Source organism: Corvus kubaryi, unplaced genomic scaffold (genome assembly GCF_017639235.1).
Source record: "Corvus kubaryi isolate FWS band 111438036 unplaced genomic scaffold, C.kubaryi_AGA036_p1.0 split3-73, whole genome shotgun sequence".
Classification (NCBI taxonomy): domain Eukaryota; kingdom Metazoa; phylum Chordata; class Aves; order Passeriformes; family Corvidae; genus Corvus; species Corvus kubaryi.
Genome location: NW_024582091.1, coordinates 24,860,181 through 24,881,197, shown reverse-complemented (window position 1 = coordinate 24,881,197; position 21,017 = coordinate 24,860,181). Strand labels below are relative to the sequence as shown.

Below are 21,017 nucleotides of genomic sequence, written 5' to 3'. Positions count from 1 at the left end.
TTGGGTGATGCTAAAAAACCTGAAAACATAGCTCTTCTCCTCTTCACAGCTGACTAGATGAAGGTGAATCTGCTCTGGAACAACAAAAAAAATCAGGTGATTAGGCTAATGGGACTGACCACGGTGTTGCTATTTCAGCCTGCTTCCTGATCCTGCATGACCGCAGGTTTGTGTGCTTTCTACAGCTGCTCTCGGGTGTGTCAGAGCACCCTGCAGCAGACCCAAAAATGTGCTGGTGGCCTGTGCCAGTCCTCTAGGATGGTTAGTTTAGGATGGAGCTGTGTGGTATGAGGAGAGACACCTGGGAGAAATCTGCAATTTCAGGGATATTTTTCTTAACAAGATTATTAGAGATGGTGAAATTCCTTCAATCTCAGTTGTTTTGGAATTTATATTAAATTTACCTGCCATGGTTTTTGCCTATGATTTCTAATTAAATGAGGTTATTAAAGTGGGAGACAATACTGCAAAAATTATGATTGATTTTTTTTTCTTTCCACACTGTTTTTACACACTTAGCAGTGGGAGCCTCTGCCGACAGCAGGGACTGATGCTGAGATGGCAAAGAAACTCAAGGATCTGTCCTTGTCAAAAAGAAAGATCTGCTCAGGCGAGCTACCATTAACCTCATGCCGGGGCTTGTGTCTCTCTGTGAACTTAGAACACGTGGAGCAAGAGGGTCTGTCCAGGGAAGGGCTGATGTTTAGTGGTGGACTTGACAGTGCTGGGTTAGCAGTTGGACTCAATGACCTCTGAGATATTTTCCAACCTAAATGTTTCTATGATTCTATGCTGTAGCTATTTATTTACCTGGGTAGGCTGTAGGCTGCCATTTGAGGAGGAGAAAATGAAGGGAGGTCAGGGTATGTGATATGGAGGTAGGCACGCAGGAACATCCACCTCTGTGAAATGGGGAGAGCAGGACTGATTGAGACTTCTGGTGGGTGATTTATTCTAATTAATTTGGAATCTGGTGTGTTCTTTCAAGCTCATTAATATCTAGCTCTGCAGATACAGAGGTCTCATGCAGAGGGACATACGGGAGGGGATGATGAGCACAGAGAAGCTCATCCTCCTGCCTGGGTGAAAGCTTCAGAGCAGGCAGGGAGCTGGGAGAGGAAAGATGTGAGGCTCCAGCCTCTCTCGCGTGTGCTTGGGGGACTCAGAGCACAACTCAAAGGGTGCAGCTGACAGTGAGCCCTGTGGGAGGCTGTGCCAAGGAAAATGGTCCCTGGGGCCAAAGAGGGAGAGAGCTTTCCAGAGCAGGCAAAAATTGCCACGCATGCCCATCTGTGTGGTTTAAGACCTCATATGAGCTGGTTTTCCCCAAAATAATGTGAATTTACAGAAATATGTGATACACAGGTCCAGTGGCAAACAGAGCTCTGTGTGCCACTCAGTTACTTCTCCCATCAGTGCCAGCATGCAGAAACATGTACAGACATGGGGGCACTCGTGTCTGGCACTTTACCAGCTAAATGAAAGTGCAGAGGAACTGGAAATGCTAACAGTGGTCTTGCTGTACACTCAGCCTGTGTCCCAGGCTGTGACTGCAATCTTAATTACTGTTTAATGAAGAAGCGTTGCTAGTCAGAGGTATTGTAATTATTTATTGTTAGTAGGTCCAGGAGACAGTGCACTACCATCCATGACTTTTTTTTAAAACAGAAATAAATGGCAACAGAATAAATAAATAAAGTCAGCCTCTGAAAAGGTCACATTTGCCTACAGTCACAGTCCATATGCCAGTTTCTTGTGCTAATTCTGGGACAGTGAAAAGCCTGACACTCTGGTCATGCTGCCTGGTGATTGCTAGAGGGGGCAGCTCAGGCTGGTCAACCTAGGTGTCTTAAAGAATCAGAAGAGAAAAGATGGTTTGCGAAGGCCAGGAGACTGCTCCATAAGGGAATGTAAAATTAGAGGAAAGTGGGAGGAAATTAAACAAATAAAGTCAGAAAATCCCTCCCGGTACCAGTCATCACATGCTATGGATGGCACTGTGCCACAGCCCCTTGCAGGCTCCTTGCAAGTGCAGAATATATCTCTGAATGAAGTATGTTAAAACTATCTGTTCCCAGAGATGATAAGGGAGCAAAGAAACTTGCAGGGAAAATAGGATAAACTCTGAGTAGAGATAATGTCTTCCAATGAAGAATTTGGGGGATGATGACATTGATGGTACTGGATCCTGTAGGAATTACATCACAAGAGAGTAAATCTGACTTTGGACTTTAAGGTGCGGAGGGAAGAGTTTGCAGAGGGAGGCCACTTTGCCTGTTCTACTGTGGGCACCTGAAACACACACAATCCACATTTAGAGACTGCTTTGGATTTTCAAGAGAGACACAAGAAGCTTTTCAATCTGCATTTTCCTTTTCTTTGCAACATCACAGAGATCTCTTGAAGAGATACACATTAGTTGTCTCAAACACTGCCACAAAGAGTTTATGATCTGTCCATAAGTGATGTGGTCACACACACAAACATTAAAAAAGGATGACTTACCTCCATCCAATGTGACCATCCCCTACAGAGGTGCAGGCAGAATGAACTGTGACCTGCAGATATTTTATCTGTCTCATAATCATTTGTGCTTTCTCACTGGCAAATGAAAGAAGTTAAAAGCTGAAATGTTTTATCGGACGATTTTGAAATGACTTTGCAGGGAAGCAGTGTGCCTGGGGCAGGGAGGGGCTTTATGAAGGCTTTGGATTAGCGGGATTCGGGTGATGGGGGAGCACAACAGTCCACCCTTCGGGCCAAGGCTTGTGCAGGCACCCTGAGCCCTTCTCACCAAGTGCCCACTGTGCTTGGCAGGTGTTGGAGCAGGGTCTCCCTTCCTGAGGGAAGGCAGGTGCCACCAGTCATGCTGTGTGTTGCTTCTCTAGTGATTCATATAGTGGGACAGTCCTCAGACACTGAGCAGCTTGCAGAGCCCCTGCTGCCACTGAGCATGGAAACCTCTGTGGTACCTCGGAATATGCTGCTGTGGGTGGCTGCTGTCGGTCTCAGGCTGCTGTGTGCCTCAGCCTGTACATGGAGGCAGTTCTTCCTTGGCAGCCCCTGGTATCTCCACAGAACTGCGAGGAGTTGTCTTTGCTACCTGAGTTGTTGTCCCAATTAGTTAGAAGAAATGTAGCCAGGAATGGAAGACATTTACATTCTAGAAGTCTCTTGCCAATTCTGTGATACAGACATAAAAATATGAACATAGTGACACCTTGAGAACCAGTAAACAAATCAGTGTGTGGTGGGGAAAAAATCCCTGTGTGCAGGGACTGAGTATGCAATGCGAGTTCTTCCCTGGTCCCACAGAGCCCTATTGCAGAGGTTTAAACTGTACTGCAAGAGCACATATGCCTTCTGCTAGTGCTCTGTGTTTGCTCTCACCAGCCATGGTCAGAATTACACAGGGGCCAGACTTGTTTCCATAAAATGTCTGAAAGCTTTCTGTTAGTTGCCCTCGGATCTGGTTTGGAAGTATGCTTTCTAGTGATGGGCCCCTGCAAGCACAAACCAACTGAAAATTCAATCAGAGGGACCTTTCATCTGGGGTGTGTTTTTCTAAATAGCAGTGAAAGCAGACATTTAATCAGTACAGTTTTGCAGATTCTGTTACTGAAGGTATGCAGACTCTGACACATGAGCCAACTGGAGAGGTTTTGCTCTGAATATTGAGTTTCTAGGTGATGAAAACAGGGTTGTTGCCAAACACAATGTAAAAATCATGGAGAAACCAGAAAATGGTGGTTAGTTGGAGGAGGAAATGGATCAAAACAGTTCTGAAAAGCAAAGGTTATATATTTATTTAGAAAATGAATTACAGATATAGTCAAACAGGGGTGAACTTTACTCTAGAGTGCTGTGTCCTTTAATAATCAGCCCCAGTTAGCAAAGCTTTACTCCCCAGTCACAGTGAGCTGCTCCTTGCTAACTTGCTGCATGATACTCCCGTGGTTCAGTCTTAGGTCCGGAATATTTTGCAGTTTCCCAGCATGCTTTTAATCTAATCTAATTGTATCTAATCTGCATTTTGGGAGCCACCTCCAGCCTCCCCCAAAGACAGATCCAGTGTCCAGGCAGACAGCAAGCTTGTGAATGACCAGAACTTGCCTTCCCAAGAGCAGGGAAAAAAATCACAGCTGATGTCCTGAAACATCCCCACTACCCTCTGCCAGCCTGCCTAGTGATCACTTAGGCACCAGAAGATTTTCTGCTGGAGTGGGAAACAGAAGCACTAGGGTGACCATCCGGTTCCCAAACATTCCTGGTTAATGCAGCAGTCTCTAGTTAGTAATGCACATGCTTTTCTTATTCCTGAACTTAATTATTAAATGAATATCCTTTTATTCATGCTGTCCAATTAAAATGTTAAAATGCGGTTTGAATATAAATGTACCTCTCATGCGTGGAAGTGGAAGCTTTCAATATCTTCAGAATCTGTGGTCCCTGAAATCTCTAAAGACAGAAACATAAGAGCTACTCCAGTTTATTCCAGAAAAGGATGACTCTTTTATAAGTATTATTTCTCAAAATGTAATATAAAAGTGCATCAGATCCCTAAGGAATAAAGTTAATTTTATGTGAGAAATGTGTGAAATTCCTGCCCTCTGTCCAAAAAAAGATATTTCCCTACTGACTTTTGTAATATCAGTTCTTCAGATTTAGGGGGCTAATTTATTTCTTGGGACAGATATCTATGGTAGGCACATCAGCTCTGGTATGCACGATCCAGTCAGGTGTGTTGGTGTTGGAGATAAACCATCATGGGGTCAGTAGCTGACTATTACTGGTGGTGGAATGGGAGGCAGAACATGGGTTGGTGTGGGAGCAGCGGGGCTGGACACGTCTGCCAAGCACCCCAGGGTTCCTCAGCATGCTGCTGGGATATCATTTGTGTGCGACTGGAGAAGCTGTGGACTGCTTCCTCAGTGCTCAGACTGCCTGCAAAGCGCATTTCAATGGGAAAGAGGAGAGTTCCACATCTCTTTTCCAAAATAGGCACACTAGCCCTGGTGATTTCACTTCGTAGATATAATCTGGCAAGGAAGGAAAAATGGGAATTTATCCCATATTGGGGGCTCAAGAAAGGTGGGGAATGATGGCAACTGTACTCAGGACAGGGGCTGTTTCTGTATTAGAAACTCACTTACTTGGCAAGGTAACTCAGGATGGCAGTATGTAAGCCATAGTGAAACATCGAGAGTAGCACAGGAGGCAATAAATACCAACACAAAACATCCAGAACACCTCAAGCTGTTCATCATGACAATTTTCTCTTTTACCATATAAAGTTTGCTTATATTTCTTTTTAAACTGAATCTGGGGAAGACAGGGAGTTTTTCAACTTGACTCCATCTTCTGTTCTAGGGATTCTTTCTGTTAATTACAGATGATTTCAGGGATCAGACCAGGTTGTCTCCATGGAGCCTTCTCTTCTCCAGGCTGAAGTCCCTCACTCTGTCTCCACAAGAGAGGTGCTCCAGCCCTTTGGTCATCTTTGTGGTCCTTCTCTGGACTTTCTCCAACAGGTCCACATCCTGATGTTGGGGAAGGTCCAGAGCTGGATACAGTGCTCCAGGTGGGTCTCAGGAGAGCAGAGTAGAGGGGCAGAATCACCTCACTCAACCTGCTGGCCATGCTGCTTTGGATGCAGCCCACGAGAGAGCTGGCCTTCTGGGCTATAAGTGCACATTGCCGGGTCATGCTGAGCTTCTCAGCAACCAAAACCTCCAGGTCCTTCTCATCAGAGCTGCTCTCAATCCAGTCTCTATCCAGCCTGTATCTGTGTTTGGGATTGCCCCAACCCAGGTGCAGGCCCTTGTACTTGGCTTTGTTGAACTTGACAAGGTTTGCACAGTCCCACCTCTCAAACCTGCCAAGGTCCCTCTGGATGACATCCCTGCCCTCCAGCATGTCCACTGCACTACTCAGCTTGGTGTCATTGACAAAATTGCTGAGGGTCTCCTCAATCCTGCTGTCACCAATAAAGATTGTTAAACAGTGCTCATCTCAACACCTACCCTTGGGGAATGCCACTCTTCACTTGGCTCCATTTGGACATCGAGCTGTTGCCTGTAACTTTTTGAGTTTCACCATCCAGCCAATTCCATAGTCACTGAGTGGTACACCTACCAAATTCCTGCCTCAAGACTAGTGATAAGGATGTCATGTAGGACAGTGTCAAATGCTTTACACAAGACCAAGTGATTAAATTGTCTGGTTTCTGCACAAGACAGAGAAGATGAGAAAGGAACTAACTGCATTTGAAAGAGAGCTTGGTGTTTCTTTGCTGGTCTGAAGCTTGTAGAGAAATAAGATATTGCTTTGTGTGCCTGTAGCTCAGGAAGGTTCATTTGTTTACTGTGCAAGTTCCCTGGTAACAAAGATAATGGCAGGAGAGGACTTCTGGAAAGAAACCTATAAATTACACTGGCAAAGTGTGTGATCAGAAACCAGGGTGTCTCAACTAGCAATTACTTGGCTGGATATGTGAAACAGGACCTGCTACATTACAAAGCCCAGTTTAAATTAAATCACTTGCTCAGAATCACAGCCTCAGTTTTATAGGCTGAATATCCATGTATTTACAGAAAGATTTGTTCCAGTGCCATCTAATAATTAGTTAATGTAAGACTGTCAGACATACTGGGCATCTTTGCTTCTCCAGCTCTTGGGGTTTGAGTTGGGCAAACTGATACTTGAGGATCTTGGTGTTGGAAATCACACCTGGTAGGTCAGGGAGAGAAGAATGGTGTGCCCTGCATTACAGTCCTCCCAGGCACTGGAAATGCAAATGGTCCAAGGCAGGGTAGCGGAGAAGCAGGTGGAGGCTGATTGTAGCCTGGAAAGGGAGCAGCCCTCCATTACACCTCCCTATATCCAGAAGGATGCTGGCGAAGGATTCAGGGTCTCATGAGCAGGAGTATGTATAATGGAGGCAGTGGAGGAGAGGACCTATATCCTTTGAAGGCTTTGCAGCCTGTCAGCACCAAGGGGAGGATGCTCAGATGAGGCAGGGGAGGTGAAGAAATGAAGTGGAGGTAGGCTGATAGGAAGGCTTGGCAAGCAGAACTTGAAAGTCTGCAGGAGTGTCTACTTGTATAATAAATACCAAACTTATAATACTCAGCCCTCAGCCTTAGCTCTCCATCCTGCCTCTCCAAGATCCCTGAGGGAGCTTTGCACGGCTCCTGGACAGGTCCCCCAGCAGTCCACTTCATTTTGCCACCCTCAGGATTTCAGGGCAGGGGATTTTTAAGACGGTCTTTTTAGGAAAACAAAATGGCACCTGTGCATACACAGAAGCTGAGACAGGAAGTCTCAGGGCAGTGATGGGAGGGATCCAAGGTTTTTTTCTGGGACCTTGTCTTGCAAATGGTAAACCACAGTCTGAGGCAAAGATCTGCAAGCGGAACCCCACCCACTCCTGCAGCTCGCCAAAGTTGGACACTAAGTCCACTGTTTTTCTTCTTGTTTCTCTGTGATATCAGAAGTGGGGCTACTGGTTCCATGTAAGATAGAGAGAGGAGGAAGGAATTGCCTTTATGTTGTCCCTTTTTTGTGCACATTTGCCTTGGCCACCTCCACAGAGTGACCCTTGCCACTCACTTGGTCTCGTCTTATCCATTTTTCACATCTTTCCTTTGGTGCTCTGCCTGTGCTCACTCACTCTCCATAAAGTTTCATTCCCCCAACTCCCTGCTACAGGCTACATATCTGCAACAAAAACGTCAGGCCAAATGAAGAAAGGTAAGATCAGGAGGTGAGGCTGGCCTCGACTGCTCCTGGGGGTCCCATTCTCGCCAGGGTTTTCAAGTTCTTCTGGCTCATTAAGCAAACCTGAGTGAGAAGGGGCATGCAGCTACTGCTCTACCTGCCGTCACCAGGGTGCTATCCTTCAAAAGAACACCTCCTCAAGGACAGCACTGTCACTGCTGACGAATTTAACTTAAAAAAAAATAATCAGGCTCTAAGAAGACACTGGGAACCATTTTCCCTTTCTTTTGCTCTTACTAACAACAAAAGGTGTGGACACCATCAACAGTTTTTGTCTGGATTTTGAAGAATCCTGTGTTTTTTCCTACCAGCTCCCTGTCTCTTCATTAAGGCACCCAGATGGTGAGAGAGAGGAGGGCAGGATACAGCACAGACACTGCTTGCATGACGCCCAGTCCTTTCCCACCCCAGTGTAGCAACTGAAAATACCAGGAGCAGCTCTCAGCACCTGAAGAGCAAGCCTGCTGCAGGACCCCTTCTGCCACGCCTGAGCCTGGAGCAGCCAGCAAAGCACCTGTGGCAGACACGTTGTCGCGTTTCTGCTGCACTGAGACATGTTTGCAAGTGTAAAAAGGTGTTTCCTGGCTTTAACCCAGTTTGATTTGGATTCTCTGGCAAATTATTTAATAAAGCCCTATGCAATTGCCATTGCAGGGTAACCTTCAGCACTTGCTGGAGACATGCAGGTGGAAAGGGCTGAAACCAGCTGCAAAGAGAAATGTGCTGTTTTCCAAGATGTGAAAGCCAAGCAGCAGAGTGCCACCCATGCCCAGACTGGCTGCTACACCTCCTTCAGCTCCCATGGGGCAGGACACAAAGCCAGTCACAGCATTTACATGAACAGGTCCAGGCAGTTTCCTGAGCAGAAGAGAGAAGAATGCTTGGTTTTCTATAGATTGGTGACATTGGTGACCTGTAGCTGCCTGATTCTGGTGTCTGAGAGGGTGTCAGGTCTCATAAGATTTTTTTCCCAGCATCAAAACTTTTATATTGTATATTCTGCTCTCATTGTCTCACAAGAGCTGGGGTCCCACATCTCTGTCTTTTACACATTTCCACTACACCTGCAAGCCTTTGCACCCCTTGCTCTTGTGCTCCATCAGGTCTGTTTGAAACAAGTCAACAAGTTCAAAGGTCATATGAGGTGTGAAGGAGAGCATGAGTCTGTGGATACATGAACTCGTACTCTGCAGGAAAGTAGACTAAGTAAATGAACCAACTTCTTGCCATGCATCTCTCAGGCACAAAGTGATGTCACTGAAGGAAAACTGTCATCTCCCACAGACTCACTGGCTGGCACGACGGCTCCAGGGCAAGGTACACAAAGTCTATGCCGTGACAGATGCCACTATATGTTGTTTTGGATGCAACTACTTTCAGTTCTATCAAGGAAAGTTAAATTTCTTCTGTGCTGCAAGGAGATGATGACATAGGGCTACCACCTCCAACAAGAGACTACAGCTCATTAGAAATCCAGATTTTCACAGTCCAGAACATAAACACATTCACCCCTCTTGTACCCGTGTACACTCTTTGCTGTAGCCCTGCTCCATGTACGGAAAACTCACAAGCATCTCTTTGAATACCTAAGGATCAAACTTCTTGGAAGTGCCTTCAAGCAAAAAATGTGTTTGCATTTTTCCTCAGCTTTTCTAAACTGCTTCTGAAAATACCTAAAACATAAAATAGCTGGCAAAAGTAAACCACTCAAGGAACTATGGGCGGAAATATATTAATTTATTCAAATGAGAGGTACTGAAATATTTTGCTCATTTTTCCTTGAGAAACAACATGTGGCAGTGGTTGGGTATGGCTGATGGGAGTGTGAGGATCCTGGATCCTGCCATCAGCTAGCCTTGTCCGAGGAAAGTTGCTTTGCATGTGTTGCCTTCTGGCCCCTGAAGGCAATGATGTGGAACATATGGGAGAGGTGAGACACGGAAAGGATAATAAGTTCCTAACCTGGAACCTGACAAGGAGGCTGAAACAAGCCCAGGAATCTCATCTTTCTTACCCAGGAAGTTTGAGTTTTCACTTTCAAAAAGGCAGTTCTTTCCTCTGCAATGTAATGTACTATTAACCAGGAACACAGGACAACACACAACTGGCCACTGCATATAGGCATGAGCCACCAAGTGTGGGATTCACAAGGGCATTGTAGCTATCTAGACATGAGTTTGTTTTTCTGGATTCATTTTATAATCAGAAGAAGCAAGTACACATAGGATATGACAAACTTCACCCTAGTGTTGGATATAAAATAGACAAGTCAAACCCAACTTTCAGAAATGAGATATATTTTGGTTTAAGACACCTAAATACAAATGTCTATAAGGAAGGGACAAACTGGACCTGATCAGTGGACTATAAAGCCACTGAAGCCACCACAAACTACATTTATATCTGGACACATTTAACCTTTTATATCTGGACACACCTCCACACCTTCAACCATACTGGCCACATCTCCACTGACACCATGGGAAGTCAGACATCCAGCACCCATAGAGACATCTAAGTGTCTAAGCATTTGAATGAAGGCATTTAGGTGTCTTAATCTGTTACTAAATTACTCCCTACAGCTAAGTCTGGTTGTCTAAAATAGTCATCTAGTGCCACCTTAGATGACCTGAGGTGTGTAAGATATTTTGACAGATGTGACACAGGGTATCAGATTAAAATGACCAGAGGCACCTATACTGAGGCGAAGATAAACTGGGGTTTGAAACTAGGTGGGATGAACCCCATTTTTGGTTCCCACAGCCAGCACAGATATTTGTGTTGGGTTTTTTCCTTGAATGATTGATTTGTGAAAATAGGCCTGTCTACTTATATCCTGTTGGCTAGACAGTCTCATGAGTTTTATACAGAAATACTCTTCCTGGGGTCAAAATGGGCAAGAGAGTCCCTCAGAGAAGCAGCTTCTCATTTCAACCCCCAAAGCAATAGGCAAGAAAAAAGAAGAGGTTTGCAAATCACTGTAAAAGAACTTTGTGCCACAGATAAAAATTATCCTGACCTTTCTTTGAGCAATGGTGAAATGGGTGTTCACCATGAGAGGTCATTAGGCAATCTCATTCAGACATGCAGAGAATATTGGCTCAATGCTTTTATTAGCAAAAATTCCTACTGTCTGCTTCACTAAACTCTTACCTTTCATGTACTCTGCGGTGCTGCTTTGGTATTCACGATGAAGAGATGTGTAATGTCTCATGCCCCTGAATACTCCCCAGGAGGAGCAGGCAGGTTTAAAGCCTGGCTTCCAGATCTGACAATGCTTTTCTTTTTGCTCACCTGTTCCTCAGACCATCATCTCTGAGTGGTCACAGTCAAAGAGCTGTCCTGCTGTGCACAGAGAAAGGAGGGGAAAATAGTCATGTTACTGACTGGAAAGTATCCCCTCCCTCATATTTAACAACGTGATATTCCTCCACAGATGTGCTTTCCTGAACAACACCTGAAGAAAAGACAGAAAAGATCACAAGAAGCTTATCTCTTTTCTACATTCAGCTCTTGGGTATGTAGATCTGTGAGACACAAAGCTCTGCAGGAATCAAGAGTTGGAGGCAGGGCTGCAAATGATGAGAGGTCAGAGTCTTTCTGCAGATGGGAGCAATGGGTGTAAGGGGAAGGAAGGACAATCTTCTTCAGCTGCTGAGGAATGGGCACATTTTCTACTTGACTGCACCCCTGCACCTTCCTTTGGCTTACAGTAGGAATTGCTTGTTCTTTCCCTATGTGTCATCCCTGTGCCAGTCCAGGAACAGGTTTGCATGAGACCTGGTATAAACCAAGTTTAAACGATCATCCTGTGGAATTACTGATATAAAATTTAATGCGGTATTTTTACCTTCAGTCCTTGCAGTTACTGGAGTGCAGGTTAAAAGCTGCATTTATTGCAGACATTTATTTTTATTAAGAATGGATCTTTGCAGTCCATCAAAAACACTCAGCTTGGGAGGAAATGCACCGTAGTTCCCTGTGCTCTCAGCTGTTGTTTCCAGCACGGTAATCTGTGTTGCTAATTGTACAGCATATACACCAACACATGGTGCAAGGCGTGGATGGTGCAAAGTGTGGGCTGTTACAAACATCCTACAGCTCATCAGTGTTGGCCTAGGGAATGTTTTCTCTCCACCCCCAGCATCCCACAGGGGTGGACTGCTGTGCATAGGTGCTCCTCAGGATCCTCCGAAGGCATGGCAGAACCCCTGCTGCCAGAGGGGGTGAGACTTCACCCTTCCTGCAGTTCTTGCCCAGGTGTCAGGGTGGGGAGAGGTGTTTCCCTGCTGTCTCCTCTCTGGGATCTGATGGGGCAATGTGAAAGGCAGGGCTGGGAATTATATTTCCAGATGACAGTGTTTGAGAGACAAGTAAGAGAGTGCTTGTGCTTAGCCCTGCATTAAGTGATGAGAAGCCATAAATGTAGTTTCCTGCTGTTATTTTTAAACTAAGAATACAAAAGTGATAGACTCAGGTCAGATTGAAGCTGCACCATCCTTGGCCATTCAAAGCTAGTGCCTTTGGAAAAGTACAAGGACAGGGCAAACATATAGTGATCTCCCTCCCAAAGCATTCTCCCGGGCTATTTGTACTACAGTGATTTCCTGAACTGAGGCGATGCCTTTGTTAGTAGCCTGTAATTTGCTTCCTTGAATTTGCCCTTCAATTTCATCAAACTCTCATAACTTGCCTTGAACCCACCAAGCTTTCCAGCACTGAGCCATGGGTCAAGCCCAGGCTGTGGCAGCAGTCAGAGCTGCCCTAGGAAAGTCATTCCAAGGTAACACCCTGACTTTGTTGGGGGGCACTCAGACAAGCCCCTGTGTCCCTCTGACCTCTCTGGACAACCTGCAATTTGGCTGCGTGTTTTTCTCAAGAGCTTCCTCCGGGCTGTCAGGGAAGGTCCTGCTGTCACCGCCTGCTGTCAGGCAGAGGCAGTTTTTGTGTGTCTGCTGCCCTCCCCTGATGCTGGGGAGCGCCCTTTCTTCACAGGATCTGCAGCATGACAATAAATGCCACCAAAGGCACTCACATTTCCCTTAGCACACGAGAAAGGAGAATTGAGTCACGGTTGGGCTTGTAATAAAATGTAATAACAACAGCTTGTATACTGAAGTTGACAATGTCTTTGCTTTGTCAATTCAAGTACATTACACTGAGTTCCTTTTGTGCACAGTTCGTCTGGGTCTTGTGTGTCAGCACATGTGGTGAGGAGCTCTAAGAGGTTTCACCAGAGCACCGTGTCACAAGTATTGGGAGCACAGAAGCAGCACAAAAAACTGTGATTGCTAATATTTAGTGTGTTTCCTGACTACCACGTATTTGATACTTCACCAGTTGCAAAAAAAAGCAACATTTCAGCCGAAGAAGTGCTCCGGGTCAGTACCTCTTTTGCTTGTTGATAACTCAGACTTTCTGAGGTGCCACCAGCTACCTTTATTATCAGAGGAGAATATGATACAGGCAATGCAGTGTGGTGTTCAGTGCAGGTGCACAGCCTCTCTCTCACAGCCCCATGGCCACCAGTGGCACCTTCTGCAGGAACCACTCCCTTCCTCAAGCAGGGAGAAAACCCGGGCTGGATTTGTCTTTCTCAGCCTCTGCCAAGCTCCTCTGCAAAGGCTTATCTTGCCAGGTGTTGTTTAAAGCAGACCAAAATGCAGAGCCTGAAGCATGGGGCTTTCAGTGTGTTTTGGTGCCAAATCCAGTGTAATTGTTGTATTTCCTTTCCCTGCTGAACTCCCTGCCTGCAGACAGCCTGTAACGTAAGATCCTGGGATTGCTTTGTTTTGGGATGTGGAAGAGACACTGAGGGTGTCCATCAGAAAGCACTACAGGGAGGAAAATGAACACTGCTGAAGACAGAAGGAAAGCAGTGATGTTCAGGATAGACTGGGCCTTTCCATTTAACTCCTGCTGTGGCAAGCCTGATGCTTTTAACCCTAAAAGGATACTCTCTGCAGTCACGAGACTTTTCCTTGGTAAAAATCAGAGCCCCATGGCAGGCTTTCATGGGGTTCCTGAGCTGGCTGAGCATGCCTGGAGAGTGAGTGCAGCCACAGTGGCTCTGGACAATGTGGCAAATCAGGCACTGCAAGTTTGCTCTGCTCTGACGTTTGACATTCAGTATTTGCATGAGAGTTTTAGGCAGGTGAAGACTGGAAATTTTATAGTCAATCTATAAGTCCTACCATATATAATGGATCTATCTGAACAGAGCAGATACCGGTAGCATTACTGAAAACATGCAGGTTTTAGCATATTGCAAATAAATGCATTTACTGGAGGGTAGGGCTGGGAGCCGTCTATTTTTTATCCTACAGGAGATTGTAAACTACAGACTGGATAATACGAGAAAAGTGGGTTTCTTTTTGGTTAGTCTCACTTACAAAGTTTTAACCAGGCATAACATATTTGCCTTTGAAGCAAAGAAGCCCCCAGCTGCAGATACTTGTCACCAGAGGCCCCTATCAAGTGGTACCCTTACCACTGTGAGTGAGCAACCCTGATTTCGTTCCCAGCAATGTCAGCTCTTATCACACTGGGTTCTGAAATTGTGAAATTTGAAGTGCTCTGAGAAATTTGTAGGTTTTATAGTTTATAGATCTTGTAAAAAATTGTAGTTGTTTGTAGTAATAAACAAACCTTTATTTGCTTTATGTAGAGGATGCTCTTGAACCACATCTTTAGGTTTTCTCTGAAGCTGAGAGAGCTATGAGCCTGCTCTGTGGAAAAAAACAGAAAGCAGGGAGTCTTCCATTATCACTGGCCTGAGGGAGCACAATTTTGAAAACATTAGCTGTTGCAAGGCTTATCATAAAAGTATGAGAATTGCTTAGACCTTTGTGTCTAGCAATGTGTGCAGGCAGGACTGGGACTACTATTCTTCCCATATGGAGGAAATCAAATGGCTGGACAAACCAACATTTGAAAACGTATTTCTACAGCTGTTTTTTTTTAAATTAACCTTTGTTAGTAAGTGACCCTTACTAGAAGCTGTGAAGGATGCCATATATTCCCTTGGTGCTGTGTGTATGGTTGTATATTTGTTTTCTTTATTAAAATCTGGGCAGAGGAAAATGGACCAGATTCCACTCCATTACCCCTGATCAACTTCAGCAGCTGCATGGAGTTGTGCTGAAGTAACTGTGTTAATGGAGTACGTCCAAAAGCCCACTACTAACGTGCGTGGTAACAGATGTTATAAAATTGCAGAGAGGAAATGTTTGGCAATTACCCTCTAACATGGCTACCTTGTGCTGGCAGCCTCATGGTCCAGCCCAGCCTCTCCACTCAGGAATGCTGCGGATGAAGAGGAGGGAAGTCCATTTTGGTATTGGTAGTACTTCTGAGGTGAGGCAGGATTTGCAGAACCACAGAATTTGTGAAAGAAAATCAGGTTGGCTGGGACTTCATCTACTCCAAACCCCCTCTGAAAGCAGGCACTGACTGATGGCTGCAAGCTCGAGCCTTCATCACACTTACTGCAGGATGCAGGGTTAAGGTGGTTGTTGTGGAATCCACCTACTGGACATCTGTGATAGAGGCCTCGCCACCTGAGCCAGCTCCCTCTACTGCACTCCTCATGGTCAGGAGAGGGAAACTAGAATGACAAGGGTTTTGTCCATCTTCGGAGAAGCTGGACCAGCTGTGGTCAGGTGACTCCCACCCAGGGTCATACATCTGTGGTGTGTTTCTTGCTGCTTTGTGATCAGTGGTAACAGGGAAAATGACAGCACTGAGCAATCTGCCTTCGGATTAAAAAGAACTAAAAAGAAAATTAAATAAAGAATTGGTTTGCTTTTTTTTGTTCTCTCCCTAGGACAGATGAGCCACCCACCGTGCCTGGACCCCAGCCTGGCTGCTGGGGAGATGCAGTCCCCCAGGATGGCGGGGAGGAAGCGCGGGCGGCCCCCGCTCCAGCCAGCGCCCATCAAAATGGCTGTTCACAACCTCTTCTCGGCAACAGCCGGTGCTCTGCCAGTCATGAAGATCCCAAAGAAGAGAGGGAGAAAACCTGGGCACAAGGTAGATGCACGACTTTCACATTCCTTCTCCACCTCCTGTTGGTCTTCATATATTTTCTTCCACAAATTCAGCTGAAATGCAGGAAAAGAGGAAAAGTTTTGCAAGTCTGGAGCAGAACAATGCAAAAAAAAAAAAAAAAAAAGAGAAGATGGTTTCTCTTCTACCTGAGCTGGTGAAAAAAAAAATCACAGAATCACAGAATATTCTAAGTTGAGGGGGACCCATCAGGATCATTGAGTCCAACTTCTGGTCCTGAGCAGAACACCCCAAGAACCACACCCTGTGTATTTTTCCAAAGGCTAAAGTTTTTTTAATTTGGTCTGTTTGAAAATAACTTGTCTCCCACAGTGTTGTGTGGGATGGCTGCGCACCTTCGGGGAAGTGTTTCTCGTCACATTATTCTTCTCTCACTAACAGTGATTAGAAATTGAATAAACTGAACAGAGAAAGAAAGGAATACAGGAGAGTGGAAATGGTGGAGGGGGGCATGGGGGGCCGGGGGGGGGGGTGAGCTAATTTCCAAAGGAAAAAAGAAAAGAGGGCCATTTGAGAAAAATAATTAGATTTCACTTTATACATCTGCTCACTGCCCAGCTCTCTGTGCAACCCTGGGGTAAAGGCAGAACTAAAGAAAGACAGGAACCCTTTGTGCTTTAAGCCCTTCCGGTGCTGCCGCTGGGCTGGGTTTCTCCCACCACACCACCTGCAGTGGGCTCAGCACCAGTGGGAGCAGTGCCACTGTGATGCCCCACACCAGGCAAAAATGGGACCGTGAAGCTGAGGGAAGGTGAATTCATTCTAGGGAAACAGAACTGTTTTGGTGAAACTGGGCTACATTTTAGTGAGGGGTCTTGTGTTCAGCAGATTGCTCTGTTAATCTCTGTCTCTGTCCCCAGCCAGCTTGGGGCACTGTACATGTTTGCTGTGCCTGTTCCTTGTGTTTAATGGGCACTGGTACAGACATGCAGACGCAATGGGGGGCAAATTGCTGACTGCTAGAAAATAAAGAGTTGCTTGAGTTTCTGGTGTCAAGACAGAAAAGCGAATAAAACAATCAGGGTATGCACAAGGCTGACCCAGCCTTCCCTGGAGAAGGTCTTCACCAGGGTATTGCCTGGCTCTTCCCTGAGACTCTCCTGGTTAGTGGGAGGAAACAGCGTTCCATGCACGGTGCTGCTGGCTGAGCTCTGGATGCAGGAACCAATTGTTTGGTTCCTGTGCTCCTTGGATTTGAGCTTCACCTAGAGCAGGCTACCCTCATCTTTGCCTTTCCCTCCTTTTCACCTCCTGCTAGACATTTTCCTCCCATCCCCTAACCTCCACCTAGCCTCCTCTCTCCTTTCCAGGCAAGCCCTCTTCTCCACCCCTCTGCATCCCATTTCCAGAAACCCCTAATTCTCCACACGCCCCTGTGCAACAACTGCTGCAGTAGCTGTCAGTACCTCAGTCCTTTTGCTTTCTCCACATCCTCTTGCCTTCTCCCATGTCTTTCCATGCTCTCCTGACTTCAGCCATACTCCTCTTTTCTATGGGACCACATTTTGAAGTGTTTTAGTGTGTGCTGCAAACACACCTTGCATGACCAACAGTTCCAGCTGCAGTTTTCAATTTGAAAAGCTTTCACTTTGATAATGGGAATGGTGTAACAGCAGAGGCCGAGCAAAGCCAACCTGACAGCAGCCTCAGGTCTCCCTTTTGGGAATAAAGCAGAATTTTATAGCAGTAATCCAAAACAGAGCTGGCAGTTAAGACTGGGGAAAATACTCAAGTGTTTTGTAAAATCTGGGATATACTTTTTATTTTTCACTTCCATATCAGGATAAAACTCCAGGATGAAAATATCTGAAATGTTTTACTTGAGGTACTTGTTGAGTTTATTAATTTTATATTTATTTAGTTTAAGTAATTTCGTTATTATCAGTAAAGCTGGGTGACTTGTAGACTCTTTAGATCAAAAACATCCAGTCTGGACAATAATACTTTGGAGATGTGCTGAAATTGGATCTTTGAGGTTTGAGATTGAGTGATTTGCCAAATACCACAACGACCTTGTATGCAGGGTTTTGTCAAACCCCATTCCTTCTGTCCCTGATTGTCTTGGTGACACCACGACAAGAACCCCATTTCTTGCTCCTGCATTTACATTTGATTTGTAATTTGACAAAAAAAATTTGACTTTTTTCCAGGTGAAAAAAAGTCTTTCACCAAGAACCACATATATATAAATGGGAGAAGTGGGAGACCCAAATTCTTGGAAATGCTGCTGTAACACTGTGCTTTGGACCTGTGTGGCTGAGCATTTGATTGCTGTGTCCTCCTCTTCTTTCAAAGGGAAGCTTTCTCCCTGGCTGGGTAGCATGCATTCCTCATCCTTGTCCCCAGACACTGAGCGAGGAGGCAACAGCATCCCTCCTTCAGCAGTGGATCTGAGATGATGTTCTTTCTTGCTCAGCATGGCACATAAAAAGGCATCCTTTTATGACCAATGGCTTAGGTGGATGGAGCTGACACTCATGAGCTGCAGCATCCATGGCATCTGGCCTGGTGCTGTTGATTTGCGCTGTAGGATTCGTACAGCGAAGCGATGTTTTCCGTGAGGCGCCTTTGTACGCTGCGTGCTCAGCTGAAGTGAACCCCTCTCCATCAAAAGCACTTCCCCAGCATGAGTCAAAGATTACATTTTTTGATGGGGAACTCTAGCTTGATTTAATTAGCTTGATAATTGTATGACTTTCAGATACCACGAGACTTAAATGCATTTTAAAAAATGACTCCCTGCCCAAATGGCAGACGACCAAATTCTTTATAGCAACCAGATAGCTGAATTATTACAGAACAGATGGAAAAATACTTCTGAATTTTTAGGAAACTAGGAATTTACAGCCTAGATTTAAATTTATTTTGACCAAGATGTGAATAACAGACATTTTCAATCACATGCTCTTTATAGACAGGTGACCCATTGCCTGTTTTCATTGATATTAAAGCAAATATCTGTGTCTTCCTGAAATGACATTTCATCACACTTCATCACCAAGAAAAGTCTTTTCCCTGCTATCCTGTTTATTTTTTCACAGCTTTGGCTATAAAATTTCATCAGCTGTTTTTCCAAAAACTATTTTGTACCTTATGTGGAGCTATTTGCCATAAAATGTTACATTTCCCCAAAATACGATATTCTTTCTGATTGTCTAAATCTCTGGGAAAAAGCCTATTCTGGCAGCCGGGGGGGGGAGGTTAGTAGATGGATGGGTTTTATTTCTCTGGCTGTGAGTGAGAGCAGCCCTGAAGAGCTGTATAGCAAGCCTGTACAAGGGAAGGTTTTGTTATCATCCTGCAGGGATTCGCCTGGTTAGAGGACATCAGAGGGACACGAGCATGGGGCAGCGCTGCAGCACAGACCACCACATCCCCCCAGGGGACAACAAAGTGATGGTCCCCTTTGAGCAGCTAGAGGGCTTTGCCCCTCTGTGCAACCAAAGCAGCTCCCACATGGGGAGGTGGCCCCAGCCCAGATCAGCCAGGACCTTGCAAGCTCCTGCCAGGTGGAGTGGGCAGGGGGGACACACGTGTGGAGTGACAATTTCCATTATGGGGCATAGGTTCCCCTGCTGCCCTAGAAGTCAGTACTAATGGTGACAAATAAGCAGTCAGGATTTGGACACATTGGGAATGAGATTGCACAGACAACCTTAAAGTGTCCTGTTTATTCACCTGTCCTGTGATACAGCCTTGGATTTCAAGGTTGCATAAACTCCTGTCAAGGTTTCCTGCCTCATTCTCTGTGAAACACTGATGGGATGTAGGAGGCTGTGTGCAGGCTTGCTTGCATCATTTGCTGTGCAGAAGAAAGTTATTGCATGACACAAGAAGAAAAGGTGGGAAAGACCTTGGACTGTGTTTTCCCTTCACCATCTGACCCCCATCTTACCCCTGGTGACTGGGCTTGTGTTATGCTGAGTCTCCTCACTCACAGCCAAATGCACAGAGCCACAGACCCCAAAATGTGTTCAGAAGCTCTGTGCTTCCCTGGTGTAGGTTTAATGGCAACCTTCTGTCCAGCCATCAGAAGTCCACATGGCAGGACTAGGCTGGCTCAGACACTCATCTTACTGCACATTTGCAGGGGCTGGAGATGGTTCTCTCTCTGGCAGCAAAAGCTCTCATTTCTCATACAAGAGGTGCCTCTGCCCTCCTGTCTGGAAGGACAAAGGCCTATGGGGATGGGGTGAATCCCAGCCTTTTCTAGCAATTGCTTTTCAGAACAAGGAACAACTGGTACAGGGGAACAGGGAGCTGTAAAAATGAGAACCTAAGTGGTTTAAGAAAACTGCAGGGATAGATTGTATTGTGGTTCATCGTGTTTCTTTCCCATGTATTTTACTGGGAAGAGATCTTCAGAAATAAAAAAAAAGTTGCCTGGCAAATGTTCTTCACCCTCTTTCCTTTTTTTGGTGTGGGATGACAGAAATACCAGTTAGATGAATCCTGGCTTCTCTGAAGAGGTGTGCAGAATATAATAAAACCTCCAGGACTCGGCAGAGTCCTCCCCATCCACAGCCACTGCATACTCAAACAAACTTGTAGCCAGCATTGATGGCACAAAAGCCCACTCTGTCTGCATCTAACACATGATGACTTTGATAAAGTAGACACCCTTACTTCCTACCCAAAATCCCTGATCAGCTTTCTCTGATCTCTTTCCCATGGCAGAAAGTCCGTAAGAGTGGGGGGTTGGTTGTAGATCTTGTTGTAAAGCTACCACTTTTACATCTCATGCTGTGCATATTAAAACTTACAACATTTGATAGTCAAAAGCTGATTCAAATGCCTTACCACAAGGATTTCCCAATGTGCTCTGACAGATTTCCTCTGTCTCCTTTTCTCTTTCTCTTTCTCTCTTCTTCACTGCTTTTTTTGACTCTCACACATATGTGCTTTCTACTGGCAAGCTCTCAGTCAGTCAGCTGGTTGGTTGGGTTGGCTTTTCAATAGAGAAGACTCAGTCCAAGAAAAGACATTTTTAAATGGAATACACTTCATAATATTCAGGGACTACTCAGGGAGTGGCCAGGAGGTAGCTAAGCTGTGTTTGCTTAGTGTACTGTCTCTTGCACTAATCAGGCATTTTATTTCGATCTAACAAAGGCCAGTTCTCTACTACTCCTAATAAAATGACATTTATCTGTACCCAGAGGCTGCAGAGC

The 21,017-nt window shown here is 45.4% G+C and overlaps 1 protein-coding gene across 1 annotated transcript in view; it reads left to right on the top strand.

Moving 5' to 3' along the window:
- SCML4 (Scm polycomb group protein like 4) overlaps positions 1 to 21,017 on the top strand; it is a 77,898-nt gene that overhangs the window by 8,131 nt on the left and 48,750 nt on the right. The window contains exon 3 of the mRNA XM_042017094.1: positions 15,605 to 15,810. Within this exon, the coding sequence (XP_041873028.1) occupies positions 15,610 to 15,810 (201 nt within the window). The 5' untranslated portion in view covers positions 15,605 to 15,609. The remainder of the gene's footprint in view (positions 1 to 15,604; positions 15,811 to 21,017) is intronic.